Here is a 22,133-nt window from a genome sequence, read left to right as displayed (position 1 = left end):
AGGAATGTGCAGGGTCACAGCGATGTCACCTCTGCCTGAGTGCTGCCCACGAGGACCTTATTTACGGGCTCCCCTTCGGCCAGTTTAGTTTGGGAGGCTGGTAAGCCGGCATGGGCAGGTGGATGTGGGACAAAGCAGGAGCGCCCAGGTGGCTTGTCGCCAGGAGTGTGGAGCATGGGCATGCCCTTGTGTAGCCCGACCTCATGGCCAAGTAGACTGGATGACGTCTGGAGTCAAAAGCCACTCACCATAGCCTCTGAGGGCAGGGCAGCCACTACTCCTGTGTCCTAAGCGACTGGTGCCTGGGCACACTGTCAGTTCAGAGTCTTGGGTTTCACGCAGCAGAAACTGACTGATGAATCTAAGCAAGAAAGTGTGTGTGAGGGACCTGTCAGAATCCAGGAAGAGCTGTACGCCGGGTCCCTGTATGGGCAGGACAAGGAGAGCACGGAGACCATCCTCTCTGGGGGCTCCCTTCAGAGGACCAGCCTTCTCTTCTCAAGAGCTAGACTCCTGGGACAGAGAGCCTGGCCCAGCGTGGGCAAGGGTCCTTCACCCCACCAGCTGGGCAGTGTGAACCAGCTGAGGCAGAGTATGAACTTGGCCAGAGGCAGGCATAGACAGGACTCTCTGCTACACTGATCTTTACTGACTTGATTTGAGCCCAAGCCTGCGAACACCTCCCCACCCCCTATTCCTTATACACTGTCCCTTCTTCGGTCGAGAATCACACTCCTTCACGTGGCATGAGGACTCCCTGCCTCACCCACCTTCCAAGCTTCCACTGTGCCTTCTCAACCTTCTTATTCATATATTCATGAACACTCACTGAGATCCTAGTATGTCGACTGTCTTAGGCACTGGTGCACATGGGAGAGTAAGGGACAGTCGTGCTGCATGGGGTGTCCGCTCCAGTGGGGGAGGTGGACTGCACACAAGCCAAGGCAGAGAGCCCATTCCTTCTCGAATGCACCATGCGTTCCCTGCTGAGATACCAAGATTCAGCTCAAGTGTCCCGCGTCTCGGCAGCCTTCCTTTATCTGACTGATGTCACCTGGGACCTGTCTGTGACCCGTGGATTGGGGACCCCTTGCGGCAGAGACCGTGTCTTGACTCGGCCAGAAAAGATGCTTGATCAGTGTTCACAGAGTGAGTGAGAGAACAAACGTGAAAAGTCTCAGGGTTTCTCATGTCAGCCAAAGGTCACACTGAGGGAAGGAGTCCCCACAGTGCTTTTTAAGATTTTGCATCGCTTGAAGATTCTGTTCTTTTTGAAAATATAAGAACGCTCCCTTCTTGCCCTCAGGAAACATCAGGGCTGGTGGCAAGCCTTTGAGAGCAAACTTCGAGGAGAACTGATAAGCAGAGGATTAGAAAAGATGCTCTGGGCTCACAAGAGGAAGGAGAGGTAATGAGGGCATCTGCTCAGGTGGGCTGAGGAGGGCAGCCAGGCTGCCTGTGAGCTGGGAAGGGGAGGCGGAGGGGACCACAAAGGGAGGGTTACTGCAAACATGTCAATATTCCTTCCCTAAAGACCGCAGCCTTTATTCAAAGTGGGCTTAGTTTGAAGTGAAGTAAGCAGAGAAAGACAGATACCATATGATACCACTTATATGTGGAATTTAAAAGTCATACAGATGAACTTATTTACAAAACAGAAATAGACTCACAGACATAGAATACCAACTTACGGTTACCAAAGGGGATAGTGGGGGCAGGGTGGGGAGGGATAAATTAGGAGTATGGGATTAACAGATAAAAACTACTAGATATAAAATAGATAAGCAACAAGGATTTACTATATAGCACGGGGAACTATATTCAATAGCTTGTAATAACCTAAAATGGAAAAGGTGCACTTTGCTGTACACCTGAAATGAACACAATATTGTAAATCAACTATACTTCAATTGAAAAAAAAAATGCAAAGTGTGCTTAGTTTATGAGCTGAAGATAGCCACCAGCTATCAGTGGGAGAATGTTCTGTCATTTATTAGCATTTTAATTGCAGTATTTATTTTAACTAAGGGCTCTTTTTAAATGGAATCTCATTAGAAGGAGAATAATTCCTTATAAATGTTCAGACTTTATAGTTTACAAAGCCCTCTCTCGCCTTGCTGCACTGAGCCTCCCCACTTTCTGGAAAGTGGGGGAAATGCCACGGCCACGCCTCACCAGCTCAGGGAGGTCAGAGGAAGAGACCCCATGCCTGCAGCTGTTAAAAGTGGCCATGGGATTTAGGGCCATGTAACCAACCCCTTTATTTCCCTGAACTTCCGGGCCAGCGCTCTTCTCACTCTCTTGAGTGCCTTCTCTTTCAGCTGTGGTGATTGCACACCTGGAGAGCAGAGGAAAGTTAGAGGCAGCGCGGTTTTAGGGTGCTACAAACAACAGACCAAGGGTCTCGCGTGTTTCCCACTAGAGATTCGGAAAAAGGGTAACATGAGTCACAAGAGTTACATTAGACCGTTTAACATAAAAGGTTAAAATGTGATAACCAGGGGCTTCCCTGGTGGCGCAGTGGTTGAGAGTCCGCCTGCCGATGCAGGGCACACGGGTTCGTGACCCGGTCCGGGAAGATCCCACATGCCGCGGAGCGGCTGGGCCCGTGAGCCATGGCCGCTGAGCCTGCACATCCCGAGGCTGTGCTCCGCAACGGGAGAGGCCACAACAGTGAGAGACCCGCGTACCGCAAAAAAAAAAAAAAAAAAAAAAAATGTGATAACCAAAGTGTGCTCTGGAAACCGAGGATGTCCAAGAGAAGTGTCCTGCCCCTTCCATAATTTCTCAGGGCTCCGGTGAAGCCGCAGAGACAAGCTTCCCAAATAGTCCATGAATAAAAATCTGGGAGCCATTGATAATGGGCCAGGTATCAGAATTTAGTCCCAGAGAAATTAGAACCGGATATTGAGCCCAAACCAAGAAAATTCAATTCAAGCTGTATACTGTAAAGCGCTCCACTAAGGAACGGAAGTCAGTTGTTCTAGATTAGCAGGGGGATGGGGCTGCTGAATGCCTTCCTGGGCTGCACTGACACAAGTGGGCGAGTACAGATCAGGAGAACCCTGGCGCCACTGTCTCGGATCACTGTACTTGCCTTTTTGCCTTGAGATGCTGTGTACAATGGCGGGAGGAGGAGAGACTGTGAGTCAGTCCGAGTTGCCTTTGAGTCCTTGCTCAGATCATGCAGCTGCCAGGGCAGGAGTTCGTGCTGAGGGGGATGGAGCCTCATTAGCCACGCCTGTTCAGGAAGGGCCCACGAGCCTACCAGTGGCCTCCAGTAGGTCGACTCCCAGTGATATGGCCTCGTCCTGCACCGCTTGGGCAAGGACCCTGTGGCTTTCAGGTTGTAGAGCGCTCTGAGGAGGAGTCAGAACCATTATCAAGAGCAGCCAGGATTTAGGGACTGGATTGCTTATGGGCAGGATTCCAGCAGTCCTTTTACAGGATATTCTCAAAGTGTGTTGCTCTGTCCTATTTCAAACACATTTTACCTAACTTCTAACTGTTGCTTTATAATCAGGCTTTGTCAGCCTGCTTTTAGTGTGAAGCCCACAGGCAGGGGTGTCCTAGGAAATGTCTCACAATTGTTCCTGGAGGAGATGGGAGCTCTGATTTGTAGCACTTAGTTTCCGTGGTGTGAAGCACTCCCACCATGGCTGATTCCGTGCTGACAGTATGATGACCACAGGCTCACAAAACTCCACAAAAGTGAACAGTCATGAGTTGGTGAGAGCTGTCTACAGCCACCGCTGCTACAGGCTTCAGCTAATCTCAGGGGCAACCTGGCAACCACAGGGCAAAACCTTTCTTTAAAAGACACTTGATTGGGGCCCTAGGGACAAAAGGGGGTTTTCCTAGAGAACTCTTTCAGGACACGGGAGAGTCAGTTGCCAAAAACGTCGTATCTGATCTTCTGTTCTTTCTTTAGCATATTAAAGAAGACGTGTCCCCCTCTCAGAGAGAGGGTGATATTCTCTGGAAAAGGAAGTTGGCCACACCTGTCACTGGAGTCCATTGGTGAACTGGCCCCGGTGCCCATTGTAGGGGCAGAAACCATTGATTTATTAAACACTGGCGAAAAGCTCTTTATCTTCAGAAATCCAAAGGAGCCGGAGATCTCACTGCACCTTCCTCCCAGGAAAAAGAAGAAGAACTTTCTGAATGCCAAAAAGGCCACTTGGGCCTTGGGCATGAACTAGCCCAAAGGAAAGCTCCAAGGAGTCTGAAGACAGAAAGATTTGTTCTCTCCTGCCCACATGAGTGTGTGTATGTGTTTATAATGTACAACTTGCAGGTAGTAATTGCACTTGCAGAGGACAGATACATCCACTCTCCCTCCCTCACCATGACTTTCATGGGCTCAGTTTAGTCTGGTCCCATGAATTCCCAGATGGCCCATTTCCCTTCAGCATCGCAAGGGACATGAAGAGACAGGGGACCAGCCCGTGAACCCTCGTTGCTTTCAGTCCCACCTTGCTGAAGGTCTAGAGGAGCCCCGGGCCCCTAATTCACATCCCCGCAACACCTGGCTGAAGAGTGGGCTGTATGTTGAAGGCAAGGCTCTCTCTTCTCTCACATTGTGTGTTTGTTACATATTCTATTTTCATCAAGGGAGCTTTTGAAAGAAGAGCATTTTCCCTAAAGCTCTTCTCAAGGGAACTCGTCTTTGCTTTCTGTAGGAAGCATTTATTTTTAATCCCTTCTTGGGTTTTGGCCATCACGTTGTGATGTTCAATGGAAATTTGCCCTCCGTCTTTCCAGGGGCCAGAAGATGTGCCAGCCACTGGGCGATACCATATCCAACTCAAATCAGGAAACTCAGAGGCTTAAGGAGGTGAGGGGATTTAGGCAAGATGATAAAGCCACTAAGTAACAAAGCCAGGACTCACTGAACTCTTTACGGCCCCAAACCCTTGTCCCTTCTCCTGGACTTGGTAAATGGACACATACCTGCCCTCAGGTGTTTGCCAGCAAACTGACTGCACACAGGTCCTCGTGTTGCACAAAGTGCTTTCCTGTGCCCTGACCCTCTCCATCCTCACAGTGTGGTTGGATCATTATATGAGCTTTTCTGAGAACCAGGCAAAGAATACAATTATAATGGGTCTTTCCTAAGCGTGGGAAATGATTAGGCAGGGAATCCTGTCACCAACGAGAAGAAAAGGGATTCTGATGAAACATCTCTTACATGAGAGTTGCTTCTAGACCCTTACAGCTACTTGAACCCACTTTTTTTTTTTTATATACAGCAGGTTCTTATTAGTTATCTATTTTATACATATCAGTGTACATATGTCAATCCCACTCTCCCAATTCATCACACCACCACCATCACCGCCACCACTTTCCCCCCTTGGTGTCCATACGTTTGTTCTCACATCTGTGTCTCAATTTCTGCCCTGCAAACCAATTCATCTGTACCATTTTTCTAGGTTCCACATATATGTGTTAATATACGATATTTGTTTTTCTCTTTCTGACTCACTTCACTCTGTATGACAGTCTCTAGATCCATCCACGTCTCTACAAATGACCCAACTTCGTTCCTTTTTATTGAACCCACTTCTTAATCCTTGACAATACCCAGCAGATGAGGGTCACTACTCCCATTTTACAGCCAAGGAAACTGAGACTCAGAAAGTTTAAGTAACTCGCCTGTGATCACACCATGTGTAAGGGAGGAATCCTCACTTTGAACCCAAGTCTCCTAGCTTTCAAACCCTTACCTGCCATGAGACATTGCATTGCCTTTGGCAACCTGAAGGCCAAGTCTTATTTGCAGTTTCCCATCAGCATGCGTGGGAATCTGCATGCATCAGGGATCTTTGCCTGGAGTTGCACTTCTTCCAGGGGCAGCTGTGTACCATCATAGTGGCTGCCAGTTGGCCATATCTCTGCATTAGCAGATATGCACAAGTACGCAGTTCAAATGCAGGAGAGAAGAGTGGATGGGGTCAGTTTTCCCATCAGAAGCTCAAGTGAGAAGAGAGAGGAGAGAAAGAGCAGTGATTTTCACACAGGATAGTGGAGTGGAAAACGCATGGTCTTTGGTGTAAGCTTACTTAAGTTCAGATCCTGCTCTGTTGCTCGTGAGCTGTGTGTCCTGTGGAAGTCACCTGACATTTCAGAGCCTCGTATTCTTCATCAACAAAAGGATGATGAGAATCCCTTGTTATGAAGATTAGATGAAACTGGATCAGTAAAGTGTTTGGTGGTGGTGTGCACCTGCCACATCTATGTCCTTCTGTATTTCTTGAAGGTGACCCATCTGCCTTTCTAATAATTTCCTCATTCTAGGACTCTGCTAGAATTATGCATGGTTGAAAATAGATTGCACATAAGGATTCGAAAAAATAGGTCAAAATTATGGGCTGAAGGCTGATTGAATAGATTATTAGCAACAACAGGAGGTGCTCAAACTATTCAAAATACAGCATTTGAACCTAATAATAACTCCTTATGTTAATAGACAAAGACTAGCTATTGATTTAATTTCTCTAAACTCACTGCATGGGAAACACGAAGATGTGATAGGGAAATCTTGTGCTCCTGGAATCAGGTAGCTCAGGTTTAAATCCTGGCTCTACAACTTGTAAGCAAGTCACTTTACCACTCTGAACCTTAGTCTCCTCATCTGTAAAACAGGGGTCCTAATACCTACCTTAGGGGTAGGGATGGCACAAAGAGTGAAGATGTTGGATATTATATAAAATGTTGGTGTTCAATAAAATGTTGATATGCAATAAATGTAGCTTACTTATTATGTTTTTACATACTCATAACATTGAGCTTTGCGGTTCCTTTCATTCCTGTTTTCACCCTACATGAAGACAGTGACCCTTCTAGAAGGGCTGTACCTGCCACAATACATGGAAGCCTATTCATAAGAGAGAAGCTCCAGGGAACTTGAATTGAGAGGACTTGATTTCAAGATGGGGCTCCATTACTTACAAGTTGGGAGAATTTGAGAAAATTGCTAACCTCTCTGAGGCTCAGTGTCCCATGGATCATGTCTTCTAAGAGTTCAGTCTAGTTAAGTTGACAGACACAAAAATAAATCATCGTTAAGCATAAGGGATAAAATAGAGTTCTGAAAACCATGCTGTGGGAATTTGGGAGTGAGATGCAACCTGACTGGGGATATTTGGGAACAGCTTTAAGCTTTTGACCTCAAATCTTTATCTCCAGACTGGACTTCCTCTTGGGCTCCAGACACATTTGTCACAGATGCCTGTCCAACCCTGAACCCATTGGCTTCCTATGAAGCCTGTTCCACTATGGGATGTCCCACCTCTGAGTAGATGGTACCAAGTCAAAAACCTACAGGTCATCCTAGACATCTTCCTGTTTTCAACCCCCAAATATGATGACTACGTCTTGCTGATTGGACTACTGCATTAACCTTCACATCGATGCCCTCTTCCTCCCTTCCACTCCTTCCCAGGCCATGTCTCTCCTGGATGGTGCCAGCAGCGTCCATTCTCTCCAGGTTGGCTCAAGTCAATTTGTTCTATGGTAGCCATATCTGAGTCACTCCCTTGCTGAAAGACCTCCAAAAACTTTTCATTGCCTACAAGACCTCCATGAATTGTCCACTAATAACCTTCCTACCTGTGTCTATAGGGGAAGCCTCTACTTTCCATGGAGCCATTGATTGGCAATGAGACACAAAGAAGAAGGTGGATCTGGGTTTGCCTCCTGGATCTGCCATTTACTCTGTGGCCTTAGAGAAGCTACCTAATTTCTGTGAACCTCCGTTTCCCTCACCTGTTTTATAGGATTAATGAAGTGATACTGTAATGTGTCTGCTACAGGGAACACACAATAAATGCTAGCTATTACTGTTGTCTTAGAAAGTTTGTAAACAGAGGAGTGACATGATATGATTTGTTTTAGAAAGGAACTCTAAATGTCTTATGGAGGATGGGCCAGGAGTAGAAGCAGTTACTTGGGCTTTTTATTGGCTTCTGTCTTCCAATACACAGCTACAGGTAGGGAGTGAGGAGATAATTCTATTCCTGCTTTGTATGCGTCCTTGCTTGTCTGGCCTTTGTTTGCCAAAATCACCAGCAACCACTCCACCACCAACAACAACACTAACACCATTACTCGTGAGTTTGCTTTCTCTGGATCAGGCACATCACTTGAAGATTTATCTAAATTTTTCTTAATCTTCAAGAAGACCAGGTAGAGGAGGATGTTATTATTCTTATTTGACAGATAACCTGCTATGAAATGACGTTACTCATCATTAATGTATATGGGAATGACCATTTCTCACCCACCTGAGAGTACTTCCTCCCTAATTTTACTGCACCCCTACTTCATTTGTGTGGTAACATGTTCAGGGGAAGGGGATTCCTCCTCCAGCCCCAGGAGATGAACCATCACTGACTCCCAGAGTTTCCTTACAGGCTGTGGGGGTGATGCTAAAGGTCTCTGCCTTTTATTTAATGATGGTGTTTAGACCATTATATTTAATGTATTTGTTGATATTTGTTGTGTTTGCATTTTAATCTACCAAACTGCTATTTCGTTTTCCATTCTTTGATATGTTATTTGTTCTCTTTTCCCTCCATTCCTGCCTTTTTGGCGTTGAGTATCTTTTATGATTCAGTTTTATTTTCTCTGTTGGATTATTATCATACTTCTTTTTTTAACTTTATTTATTTATTTTTGGCTGGTTGGGTCTTCACTGCTGCACGTGTGCTTTCTCTAGTTGCTGTGAGTGGGGGCTACTCTTCGTTGCGGTGCGTGGGATTCTCATTGCAGTGGCTTCTCCTGTTGCAGAGCGGGGGCTCTAGGCACACGGGCTTCAGTAGTTGTGGCGCACGGGCTTAGTTGCTCTGCGGCATGTGGAATCTTCCCAGACCAGAGCTTGAACCTGTGTTCCCTGCATTAGCAGGTGGATTCTTAACCACTGCACCACCAGGGAAATCCTATCATATCTTTTTTTTAGAGGCTGTCCTAGGTTTTACAATATACTTTTTTTACTTATATTCCATCTTCAAATAGCATTATGTACCTTCACATATAGTGTAAGAATCTTGCGACAATACACTTCCATTTCCCTGCTCTATCCTCTCTGCTATTGTTAACCACATTTTTGCTTCTATTTGTGTTAAACTCCCATGTACGTTGATGATATTCTACTTTTTATATGCAGTTATCTTTTAAAGACTTAAAATTAGAAGAATATGTTTTTACAAATATTTGCACCTTCTGGTGCTCATTTTTCTTTTATGTAGATCCATATTTCCGTCTTGTATCACTTATCTTCTTCATAAAACATGTCCCATAAGATTTCTTCTAGTGCAAGTTTTCTGGTGATGAGTTTTCTCACACTTTGTGTCAAAAGTCTCTCTATTGCCTTCATTTTCAAAAGCTGTTTTTACTGAGTGTAGAGTTCTAGGTTTCCAGTGTTTAAATTTTTTTCTTTCACTACTTTAAAGATGTCACTCTTATTGGATTTGATTTGCTAATGTTTTGTTGAGGATTTTTGCATCTGCATTTATGAAAGATATTGGTTTGTTGTTTTCCTTTCTTATCTTTATCTGATATTAAGGTAATGTTGATCCCATAGAATGATTTAGGAAGTGTTTCCTCTGCTTCTACTATCTGGGAGAGATTGTAGAGAATTGGTTTCACGTCTTCCTTGAATAATAATAATTATCATATGGAATAGTTTCACCAGTGAATCCATCTGGGCCTAGTGCTTTCTGTTTTGGAAGGGTATTAATTATCGATTCAGTTACCTTAATAGATATAAGCCTATTTAGATTGTTACTTCTTGTGTGAGTTTTGGTAACATGTGTCTCTTGAGAAATTGGTCCATTTCATATAAGTTATCAAATGTGCAAGCATAAAGTTTTGGAAAATATTCCTTTGTTTTCCTTTTAATGTCCAAGAGAATAGTTGTGATGACCACTCTTTCATTTCCAATATGTAATGAGCTTATTCTCCTTTTCTCTCCCTTGATTAACATGGTTACACGTATATTGATTTTATTGATCTTTTCCAAGAACTGGTTTTATGTTTTCTTGATTTGTTTCTATTGTCCTATTTTCAGTTTCTTTGACTTCTGATACAACAAATTTTAGTATTTCTTTTTCTCTATTTAAGATTAAAGTACAGTCTCTTACAGCCCCCTGTAGTCCCCTGACCACTACTCCTTACCTTTAATTTCTTCTTTTCCAGGAGCAGCTAATTTCAACTGTTTAGCTGTTTCTTGTGGCATCAAGATTTATACTCTTAGGAACACAGTGCAACTTCTCAGTGCTGTATCATTCATAACATACATTGACCTTCTATTACAGCAGATGAGAATTTAGCTTTCTTATACACACGTAAACACACACACCCTTCCTCTCCAGTTATCTAATGCGATTAAAGTACAATTTTCACTAAATATTCAGCATTTATGTTATTATAACTAATAAAATTTTATTTGAAGCTGATCCATGTAGTGCATTTTAATTACATTTCCTTTTTGGTGTAACTTTTCATTTTCCCTAGAGTTAACAATTGGCTAGGAATAATTGATAGTTATGGTAAAAAAAAATAAGACTCATCTTTTGGAGAGACATACTGAAATATTTATGGACGAAATTATATGTTGTTAGAGATTCGCTTCAACATAACATGAAAGGACATCTGGCCGTGATACAGTAACACAGACTGAATTTAAACTTCCAACTTAAACAACTAGAGAACTAGCCAAAATACAGGAAAGAACTATTTTCAGACATTGAGCAATAGGCAGCATGGGACCGTGATATCTAAAAAAAGGGAAATAAATGAAGGGAGCCCTATGACTGCCCTAGCTTAGTGCCCGGAGGCAGTTTTAAGGCTGCAGATCAGGGAGGGAAAACCCAAACAGAGCCCAGCAGTCTCCCTGAGTTGAGGAGACAGAGAGCGGAATTCAGGGAGGCTGAGGCAACTGGGATTTACGAGGCAGAATATAGAGGAGAGACACAGAGAGGGAGAGAGAAAGAGAAAGAGGGAGGGCACGTTAGTATCAATAACAGGACCCCCTTGAGTCTTTGTCTGAATACTGAGCCATGTGTACATGAGGGTGAACTGTCAGCAGGGAGAAAGAACCACCAGAAAGACGTAGTTTCCAAACAATTCCCAAAGCTCACCAAGGACTGGGAATATTTCCCATTCCCGCCAGCCAGGGTGTGATGCATCAGCTGGTCTTCTGGTGGATCTTGCCTTGGTAATGGGAATACATGAACAGTTCTGGATTCACCATAACAAAGCTTAAAAGCAAGTCTCAACAAATCTATAGAGAGAGAAAGTAGTTGCCTGGAATCATGAGGGTTGGGCAGGAGCATGGGGATCGTGGAGAGTGATGGCTGATGGGTACATTTTGAGGTAACGCAAATTTTATAAAATTAGATTATAGCTATGATTGCACAACTCTGTAAATATACTAAAAACACAGGGAACTGTACACTTTAAGTGGGTGAACTTTATGGTATGTAAATTCTATCTTGATAAAACCATTAAAAAAAAAAGAAAGAAAGAAAGAAAACAAGCCTCAAACAATTTAAACTGATCTCAAGTGACTTCACAGCATGCCAGAACAAAGTCCGAAGCCACTTAGAGGAATACAAGATAATCCAGTGCCCCCAAAACATAAAATCACCTATGCCTGGAGCCAATCCAAAATTACTAGGCAAATAAAAAAGACCAGAATAATGCCATTTGCAGCAACATGGATGGACCTAGAGATTGTCATACTGAGTGAAGTAAGTCAGACATAGAAAGACAAATACATGATATCGCTTACATATGGAATCTAAAAAAATGGTACAAATGAACCTATTTACAAAACAGAAATTGAGTCACAGATGTAGAAAACAAACTTATGGTTACCAAGAGGGGGAGATAAATTGGGAGATTGAGATTGATATATACACACTACTATAACTAAAAGATAACTAATAAAAACCTACTGTATAGCACAGGGAACTCTATTCGGTGCTCTGTAATGACTTATTTGGGAATGGAGTCTAGAAGAGAAAGGATACATGTATATACATGGCTGATTCACTTTCTATACAGCAGAAACTAACACAACATTGTAAATCAACTATACTCCAATAAAAAATTTAAAAATTACCAGGCAAGCAAAGAAGCAAGAATATAAGATTCATAAGTATGAGAAAAAACACCCCGTCAATTGAAACTGACTTAGAAATGACAGATATGAAAATATTAACATATGTTGACATTAAATCAGCTATTATACATTCCCTATATGTTCAAAATGAAGGAGAAAACATAAACATGATGGGAGAAACAGAAGATATAAAAAGTGTTCACACCACTTCTGGTTTCAGCTCTGACATATTCAGCTTAGAAGTCAGAACTTCTGTCTTTCCAACAAGAAGAAAAGCTGAAAAAACTGAAAACCAATGTCTTTTCTGGATCCTATCAGAGAACTGAAGTCACAGGGCAAACTCCCCCCACTAAAATCTGGAGGGATGGGCCAATCAGGAGAGTCACAGCCAAGACCCAAGACTCAGACAGATTCTATGTAAAGGGATGGAGACAGACATTCCATGCATGCCAACACTAACCAAAAAGAGAAAGAAAAGTCTGGATTTATACAGTGAAGCGAATCAGACTTCAGAACAAAGGGAATTATCATGGATAAAGAAGACATTACCTATTAATAAATGAGTCAGTTCTCCAGGAAGACATAGCAATCCTAAATATGTTTGCACCTAACAATCGTGTATCAAAATACATGAGGCAAAAACTGATAGAACTACAAGGAGAAATACTCCATGTGACAGCAGCTGAATATGTATTCTTCTCAAGTTCACATGCAACATTCGCAAAGATAAACCACATTCTGGGCCATAAAACACAACTAAAAAAATCTAAAAGAATAGAAATTATACAAAGTACGTTATCAGATCACAGTGTAATTAAACTAGAAATCAAAAACACAGAGAGAGCTGGAAAATCACACAAGTATTTGGTATTAAACAACACACTTCTAAAGAACATGTGGATCCTCCAAAAGTAGTCTCGAGAAAATTTTTAAAATTTTTTTGAGTTGAAGGAAAATGAAAATACAACCTAACAAAATGTATGGATGCAGCAAAAGAAGTATGTATGGGGAAATGTATACCATCAAATGCATGTAGTAGAAAAGACAAAAGATCTAAAATCAATAATCTAAGTTTCTGCATTATGAAGCTGGAGAAAGAAGAACATTGCGTGAGACAGACCCAAATTTGAGGCTCTGTTTTGCCCCCTGACGAGCTGTGGGACTCTGGAAGAGTTTCTCAACCTCTATACTAATTTTATTCACCTGTACAGTGAGGATATGAAATAGTACCCATCTTATGGTTGTTGAGAGGATGAAAAGAAAAAGCAAACTCCCAATGCCCAGCACATATTAAGGGCTTAACAAATGTTGGTTGATTGTGCTGTTATGGATTTTTTATGGTAGTATAACATAATATAAATATTCTATATTTTATTCAGTTTTATTGTTGCTATTCAGTTGTTTAGTGGTGTTCATGAATATTTAATGACATAGGAGTGCTTTAACAAATACAAATAAGTAAAAAAGAAAAAGCAGACTTATGGGAGATAACAATGTTTAGCATTTAATCAATGTCTGTTCAGTAAATGAATTAATAAAACAGGAAAGGAGGGAGGGAGGAAGGGAAGGAGGGAGGGAGGAAGAAAGGAAGAGGAAGGAAGGAAGGAAGGAAGGAAGGAAGGAAGGAAGGGAGGAAGGAAAGAAGGAACCTTGTTTTTCAAGTGATTATGTAGAATAAAAAAAGAACTTGAAGAAAGTAGAGTAAAATGTTAACATTACTTGCCCCTGGAGAATTGATTACAGATGATTTTCTTTTACTTTTCCTTTGTGCTTCTAAGTAGCTTCTAAATTTGTTAAAATGAATCTCTATTGCCTTTGTAATCAGATAAGAGCACAAAATGGTATCTAAAATCAGAAATTTGGTATAAAGAAAATAATTTTCATAATTTACCTTCTAATCATATTCCTCATTTAGGAGTATCTAAAACCCACTTCACATAACAATAATAAAACTTAAAATCAACTTTTCTTACCAGTTTTTCTATTGTGCTATGATTGGGTAGATTTGCGTGATCAGCAGACACTCGTAGTTTCAGTTAGAGATTGAGTTCTGCTGCATGTAACAAAAAGAAAAAGGTAATAGTGATGTAAATAAGATAGGAGTTTAATTTTCTCTCACATGACCCACAGTCTAGAAGTGACATCCAGGCTGGGACAGAAGTTCCACAATATCACCAGTGCCATCTTTCTGCTCAGCCATCCTAGGTGCATGGCTTCCATCCTCCCGGTTATCTCATGGTCCCAAGATGGCTGCTGCAACTCTAATCATAACATCCTCATTCTAGGCTGAGGGAAAGAGGAAGGAGAAGAGAAAAATATACAGATGTGGCAACCCCCTTTAAAGAGCTTTACTAGAAGCCCCACTTCATAAGATCTGCTTGCAAATTATTGGCCTGAACTAAATCACGACAACCCCAAGTTCAAGGGAGAATGCGAAATGTCATTTGGAAATGGCATCCCCCAAACTGGGGTTCTCTAGTAAAATAGAAGTGGAATAAAGGGTGTGGGTGGGCAACTCAAAATCTCTGCCAAATTCTCATGTGGCCAGTGGGAGACCAGAAGTGGTTGAGACTTTTTTATTATGGGAAGAGGAAGCTAGGGCTTCTGTGTGCTGTTTCTTCTGTGGACATTCTCATTTACTCCTCAGAACTCTTTTGCGGTACGCGGGCCTCTCACTGTTGTGGCCTCTCCCGTTGCGGAGCACAGACTCCAGACGTGCAGGCTCAGCGGCCATGGCTCACGGGCCCAGCCGCTCCGCGGCATGTGGGATCTTCCCGGACCGGGGCACGAACCCGTGACCCCTGCATCGGCAGGCGGACTCTCAACCACTGCACCACCAGGGAAGCCCAACTCCTCAGAACTCTTTAGACTCAGAAGTGGATATTACTATTCCCATTTACCTCTGGAAAGTGGGCTTCAGATAGAGTAAATATCTCCCTAAGAGCCACCAGCTTTGCAAATTCCAGAGCTGGGTTTCTAACTCAGGTCTGTCTGACTCCAAAGCCCATCTCTTTCTACTGCACCATCCTGACGCCCCTGATCTGCAAATGCAGGCATCATTTACTTTTTCTTTCAGCCATTGATAAGCGCATTCTGTATTGGCAGGTAGTAGATACTTAGTGAATATTTGTCCAATGAATGAATGAATGAGTGACTAAGTGCCTGCCTTGTGGGGAGGGGCTCACTGTCTTCCTGGTGAGGGACATCAATCAGGGCCACACAGCGCCATCTACAGGATGCTGTGACCCCCTATTTCTGAGGAGCACCCAGGAAAATGTCACCAAGGATACTGGGTGCGCACCTGAGCCGGGAGGACCGAGCAGGGTGTGCAGACAGGAAGGGAACTCGGGCTTGAAGGGATCACAGTGCGGGTGGGAAGATGAGGTGAGGATGTTCCAGAGCAGGAGGGTCAGGGTGAAACAGGGCAGGTCCTGGAGACCAAGGGCTGGACTCTATCTCAAAGACTCAAATGCTCTGTGTCCCTGGGGCAGAACAGGCCATGGAGCTCAGTCTGGGCATCTGTTGGTGGTCCCTTTGTGTCTTTACCAGTGTTTGTAGCCCCTCACTTCCACTCTTCTCGTTTCCTTCTCAGCAGCTAAGTTTTGGGAATTTATGAAGTGAACACCCAGTGTGATGGGCAGGAGACTCTGGTGGTTTGTCGTGAAACTCCAAAAAACAAATTTCATTTTTCGAATTATGTGAGTTGACTCTTCCCTGTTGGTGAAAAGGGGGGATTCAGTGGCCACGGGCTTTCTGTGGGCTCACCCTCAGGCCTCCAGCTCCTGGGACAGAGTCGGCTGTGCTTGTTTTCAAGGTTAATGTACTTTCCCTAGAGTTGCACCTCTTGAAACTAAGAAGGCGGGAGTGTATGGCGGGGTGGGTAGGAATGGTGGATGGTAGGATTGCGTTCTTTCCAGAGGAAATAAATATAAATCTCAGGTGGCTCCGTGAAAGCAAGGGTTAATCTCATTCCTCCTCTAGTGGGTCGAACATTTGACAACTTAGAGACATAGGCTGCAAACACATAGGCTGCAAACACAGAGTTTTCTCTTTTTCCGTAATGACTTAATTTCCATTTCTAGCCAGCATTTTCTGCTGTAGAAAAACTTGACCAAGTCACGGTCAGGTAAGCCCCAGCAAAATCAGTGATTTCTTAGTTTTAGTTTAAACTCAGATGATTTCAGCGTCTCTCCCTCCCCCCTTCTCCCACCGCTGCCGTTTGTGTTTCCAGGAGAGGGAGGCACCCACGGTTCTTGTCCAGAGTTCCCCCTGATGAGTATCTTGAGGTGTATATGACCAGCCTGCTGAGGTCTTGTTGTCAGTTTCCACCTCAGCTTGTGGCCAGGACACCCACACTGTCACCTGTGGTTGTGTCCCCTCATCACAGCCCTGCAGGCTCCAGGTCCCCTCACTCAGCTAGGACCTGCACCCTTTTCTTGTCTCCCTGTGCCATGCAGGCGTGGAGGTGAATTCCCTGAAGCCGCCCTCCAGTCTACCACCTGGACCCCACTCTACCAACCCGACTCCAGCACCGTGATGACAATGCACCTTTTCCTTGAGCGTTGTTGCCCTCCTGGAGTCCCAGAAAGGAAGCAGGTGCAAGTTCCCTGCAGACACTCCTCATGTAACTGAGGTTTCTAACATTCTCCTCACCCCACCTCCAGGGTTTCACCTGGAGAAAGGGGAATAGTGTGGTATTCCTTCTAAAAGACACCCTCTCAGCCTCTTCCCCTCTTTTCTTCTCTCTCCCTCCTTCCCTCATAGCCTCACCTCCTGTTGGGTTAGAAAACTTGTTTTTATTCTTAACATATTTCTTGCCATCTCTACTGTGTGTGATCCAATCTTTAGACTCAGAATCCTCCCAGCTCCCAGATTCGGGAAGCACTTCTGAGTCTCTCAAAGATTTGCCTCTTGCTGTTGAAAATCTGGGTTTCAAACCTGTGTCTTCTATGATTTTCAAGAGATTATTTTGGAAGTCAACAGCTTCCACTGTAATCTGATTTCTGCCAGGTCGTTCCAAGGAGAGGACCATGTGTGTTGACTGTCGCTGCTTGTTTGGGGTGGATGGGTAATGGGTACAAGGAAATGGGTGGTGATGGTGGGGGGAACCTTGGTTAGCCCAGAATTTTCTCTTGCTCCACGTCCAGGTATCTGGTAGGGACCCCACAGATGTTTGTTAAGTGGGTGGATTTCTGAAATGTATGAAGCGCATTTCTACATGATTTTAGACTAAGCATTCCAATCATCAGAACCTCCGTGTCTGTAATTATAAGTTGGTTAAATAAGGAATTCTTGCCTATCTGCCTCACTTAAGCAATGTGGTCAGGGGGAGTGGAGGAATTGTTTCCACGGCAGCGCAGAGAAAACCATTCATTGCTGATACTGTTGAGGTTGGCAGTGGGCTCAGGAAAACCAAGGAAGGGACTGGGACAGCTGTTGTGGTTCCCATGAGCAGGCTATGCATGAACTTTCCCCGCCATGATGAGTGGTCCTTTTTTCCGGAAGGACTTGGTGGGGCCAATGCTGAGAGCTTGCTGTGTGACCAACGACTAGCCCCTCGTGTATAATAACACGCTTATGTCTCACAACAACTCTGCAAGGTAAATACTAATATAATACCCGTTTTACAGATAGGAAAACTGGGGTGCAACAGTTAATGCACACAGAAGGAGAAACTTGTAGGTGAGGGAGCCAGGATTAGCACTTAGGCAGTCTACCTCTGCAGCCTACGTCACCATCAGATGACAAGGATGAGCGGTGGCCCCAGAGGGGTAAAGGTGTTTGTTCTCTTAGGAGGTCTCCATAACAGCTGCGGGCACTGGAAAATGCGGGCTCCTTACAGGAAGCTGAGATACACATCATGGGTATAAATATTGGGGATTTCCCAGGCACAGGTCACTTTCGCATGGCATGTCCAAGCCAGATCCACCCAGAAGCTGGTCTCCTGTAGGAATCAGTCAGCGTTTGTTGAACTGATTGAAAACAAGGTGTTATTAATATCACTTCTCCCAGGGCTTGTTTTCTCATCTGGAAAACACACACAAGAATCTCTACTGTCAAACCTGCGTGTGTGTAGGTTAAATGCAATAACAGAACCTGAGATTACTAGAGGGGTGATGGGACAGTGACAGTGTCCTGCACCCTGATGGTGGCTCAGAGCTCTAGGAAGGAAAGACAGGAAGTCCCGTGTATCGTGCATCTAAGGGAGGGAGCATCTTCTTCTCAGGTGGTCGCATTTGACTCTATGACCTTGTGAGATGAATATTCTGCTCCATCAACACTGATCCTGGCTTTCCCCTCAATTCCTTGAAAAGCATCAGCGTCTGTGCTGCCTCAGGGTTCTTTACACCTGATCTGTTCCTGCTTCCTGGTATGTTTCCCTTCCTTGCAGCACACACATGTGTACAGGCACACACACACACACACACACACATGTGCCACCCTTGTTCTTCTGCCTGGCTAACTTCTTTAGGTCTCATTTAAATTCCTTTTTGGGAAGCGTTCTCTGATGTACAGACCTAGCCTGGTCCTCTCTTTATGCCCTGTGGCCCCTACATGTCTTGCTGGAAATGTGCATCACCCTGGGTCTTTGCACACATCAGCATGCCTGGCTGGATACAGAACCGTGAAGGCTGTGACTTTGTCTTACCCACCAGCATCGTCAGCACCTGGCACTGGGCCAGGCACTTACTAACTGCTCGATTCACATTTGTTGGATGAGTGCACAAATTATTTATCTTCTCCATTTTCACACGAGGAGACAAGGGCTCAGAGATATGCAGTGACCTGCTCAGGGTCACCCAGCTGGTGAGAAGGACTCTTGCCAGGCCTGGGACTCTGAGCTCACAATAAAACATCAACAGGCCTTGAAAAGACCTCAAAGCTCTGGGGAAAGGTGCAGAGGCTGAGAAGAAAGGGCATGAAATCCCTCTGGCATTCCAAACGTGCACAAATGGGGAAAAAAACTAAACTCATGCTGGAAAAGGAGCTTGTTTTCAACCCTTCCAAATCATCTTATCCCAACACTTTCTCTCTCTCCAGGTGTTACCTTTCACGGTGACCCACCCGACCCCTCTCTTTCAAATGACAACTCCCTCCGAGCTCCTCTCTTCCCCATCTCTGCACCTATTTTTCTCCATACACCGCCTGGCACATACCTATGTATCTGACGGGTTGTGTATGGTCTGCATGGCGACACTGGGGTGTCAGTTCTGTGGGAGTAGGGATGCTGTCAGGTTTGTTCACAGCTATATCTTCAGTGCCTAAAACAGTGCCTGACACCTAGTAGGCATTCAATTAAAAGTTGTAGAAATTTATAAAAAAGGAAGAAATGAGTAAGTGAAAAAAAATTGCATCTCACTCATATGCTGATTCCTCTCTTAAAAATCTATATTCTCACCGAGCAATCTTACTACGACAGTTGACTGCAACTCCGCTGTGTGGAAAGGTCAGAGGCAGCTGGAATAGCAAAAATTAGGTTTTAAAAATTCATTAGCATGGATGAGTGTGTAGTGATGGGGAACATTCAGACAATGAGGGTGGGAGTGGAAATTGAAAGAGCTTCTCTCAGAAACCTGCTTCCCTACAACCTTGCTAGCAGTATATGTTGTCCAAGTGTTAGAATTTTGCCAATTTGATAGGGGAGGAACAGCACATTAAGGTAGTTAAAAAAAAAAACAACTGTACTGAGGTATAACTGACGTGTAATAAATTTCACATGTTTAAAATGCACAATTTGATGCATTTTGAAGTTTGGATACAGCTGTTAAACCATCACCAAAATCAAGATAAAAAACATATCCGTCCCCCATGAAAGTTTCCTTGTGCTCCTTTGTAATCCCCACTCTAAAGGCACCTCCCACGTCATCCCCAGGCAACCACTGACCTGCTCAGACCTTATAAATTGGTTTGAATTTTAAAGCATTTTGTATAAATGGAACCAAACAGCCTGTATCCTTCTTTGATTTCTTTCACTCAGCATAATGATTTCGTTTCATCCATGTCATTGCGGTGTATCAAGTTTATTCTTTTTATCGCATAGCAGTACTCAGTTGTACAGATATACCACAAAGTGTTTATTCACTTACCTTTTTTTTCTTTCTTTTTTTTTTTTGCGGTACGCGGTCCTCTCACTGCTGTGGCCTCTCCCGTTGCAGATCACAGGCTCCGGACGCGCAGGCTCAGCGGCCATGGCTCACGGGCCCAGCCGCTCCGTGGCATGTGGGATCCTCCCGGACCGGGGCACGAACCCGTGTCCCCTGCATCGGCAGGCGGACTCTCAACCATTGCGCCACCAGGGAAGCCCTTCACTCACCTTTTGATGGACATGTGAGTTGTTCCCGGCTTTGGCCAGGAACATGTAAATCTCTGTTAGTGGGCTTTCATGTCTCTTGGATACATATCTATGAGCGAACGGCTAGATCTTAGGATAAGCATATGTTTTTTGTTGTTGTGGTTGTTGTTTTTACATCTTTATTGGAGTATAATTGCTTTACAATGGTGTGCTAGTTTCTGCTTTATAACAAAGTGAATCAGTTATACATATACATATGTTCCCATATCTCTTCCCTCTTGCATCTCCCTCCCTCCCACCCTCCCTATCCCACCACTCCAGGTGGTCACAAAGCACTGAGGTGATCTCCCTGTGCTATGCGGCTGCTTCCCACTAGCTATCTACCTTACGTTTGGTAGTGTATATATGTCCATGCCTCTCTCTCGCTTTGTCACAGCTTACCCTTCCCCCTCCCCATATCCTCAAGTCCATTGTCTAGTAGGTCTGTGTCTTTATTCCTGTCTTACCCCAAGGTTCTTCATGACATTCTTTTTTCTTAAATTCCATATATATGTGTTAGCATACTGTATTTGTCTTTTTCTTTCTGACTTACCAACTTAAGTGTCCATCATCGGATGAATGGATAAAGAAGATGTGGCACATATATACAATGGAATATTACTCAGCCATAAAAATAAACGAAATCGAGCTATTTGTAATGAGGTGGATTGACCTAGAGTCTGTCATACAGAGTGCAGGATAAGCATATGTTAAACTTTGTAAGAATCTGTCAAGCTGCTTTCCACAGTGGTTGTTCCGCTTTACATTCCCACTGAGAATTCCAGGCGCCTCCACGCCCTCACCTAAATGCGTATGGCCATTCTTTTTACTTTAGCCATTCGAATAGGTGAGTAGTGATTTCTCATTGCAGTTTTAATTAGGATTTTATATGTTTACTCGCCAACCGCATATCTTCTTTGGTGAAGCATCTGGTTAAATCTTTTACCCATTTTTAATTAGGTGGCTTGTTTTATTTTTGGGGGTGTAAAGAGTTTATTTATATTCTGGAGACAAATTCCTTATCAAATATATGGTTTGCAAACATTTTCTCTCCTTATCTTTTCATTCTTTAAACAGCATCTTTCAAAGAGCTGAAATCATTAATTTTGAAGTCCAAATTGTCAATTTTTTCTTATATGGATTGTGCTTTTGTTATCTAAGAAATAACTATTTGCTCAACCCAAGGTCATGAAGGGTTTTTCCTATATTTTTTCCTAGAAGTTTTTTATATGTATATTATATATATATGTAATATATACTATATATGTATATATGGACATACATATGTGTATGTATGTACTATATATGTATATGTACACATATACAACAATATGTATACATGTATATACATACATGTATACATATATAATTTCATAGCTTTACATGTACATCTATGATCCATTCTGAAGCTTTTTGGTATATAGGGCAAGCTATGGATCGAAGTTTGGTTTTTTTTTGCATATGCATATCCAATTGTTGTTATAGCATCATTTTTTTTGAAAAGGCTCTCCTTTCTCCACTGAATTGCCTTTACACCTTTGTCAGTTATGCACAATGAGTCAGTCTGTTTCTGTATTCTCTATTCTTTTCCACTAATCTATTTGTTTATTTTGACACCAATAGCACAGTTTCTTAATTACTATAGCTTTATTGTCTTAGATCAGGTAGTAT

The 22,133-nt window shown here is 43.4% G+C and overlaps 1 protein-coding gene across 5 annotated transcripts in view; it reads left to right on the top strand.

Moving 5' to 3' along the window:
- EVC2 (EvC ciliary complex subunit 2) overlaps nt 1-6,750 on the top strand; it is a 142,298-nt gene extending 135,548 nt beyond the window's left edge. For 4 of the 5 annotated variants that reach the window (XM_029235123.1, XM_029235126.1, XM_029235128.1 and 1 more), the window contains 2 exons: nt 1,307-1,408; nt 3,932-6,750. In XM_029235123.1, coding sequence (XP_029090956.1) covers nt 1,307-1,408; nt 3,932-4,202 — 373 coding nt within the window. In that variant the 3' untranslated portion in view covers nt 4,203-6,750. The remainder of the gene's footprint in view (nt 1-1,306; nt 1,409-3,931) is intronic. The other variant, XM_029235124.1, reaches the window with a different exon arrangement.
- Nucleotides 6,751-22,133: the final 15,383 nt, after the last annotated feature.

This window comes from Monodon monoceros, unplaced genomic scaffold (assembly GCF_005190385.1).
Source record: "Monodon monoceros isolate NGI ecotype Baffin Bay Population unplaced genomic scaffold, NGI_Narwhal_1 Super_Scaffold_20, whole genome shotgun sequence".
In the NCBI taxonomy this organism is placed as follows: domain Eukaryota; kingdom Metazoa; phylum Chordata; class Mammalia; order Artiodactyla; family Monodontidae; genus Monodon; species Monodon monoceros.
This window is presented reverse-complemented; position numbering and strand designations above follow the sequence as displayed.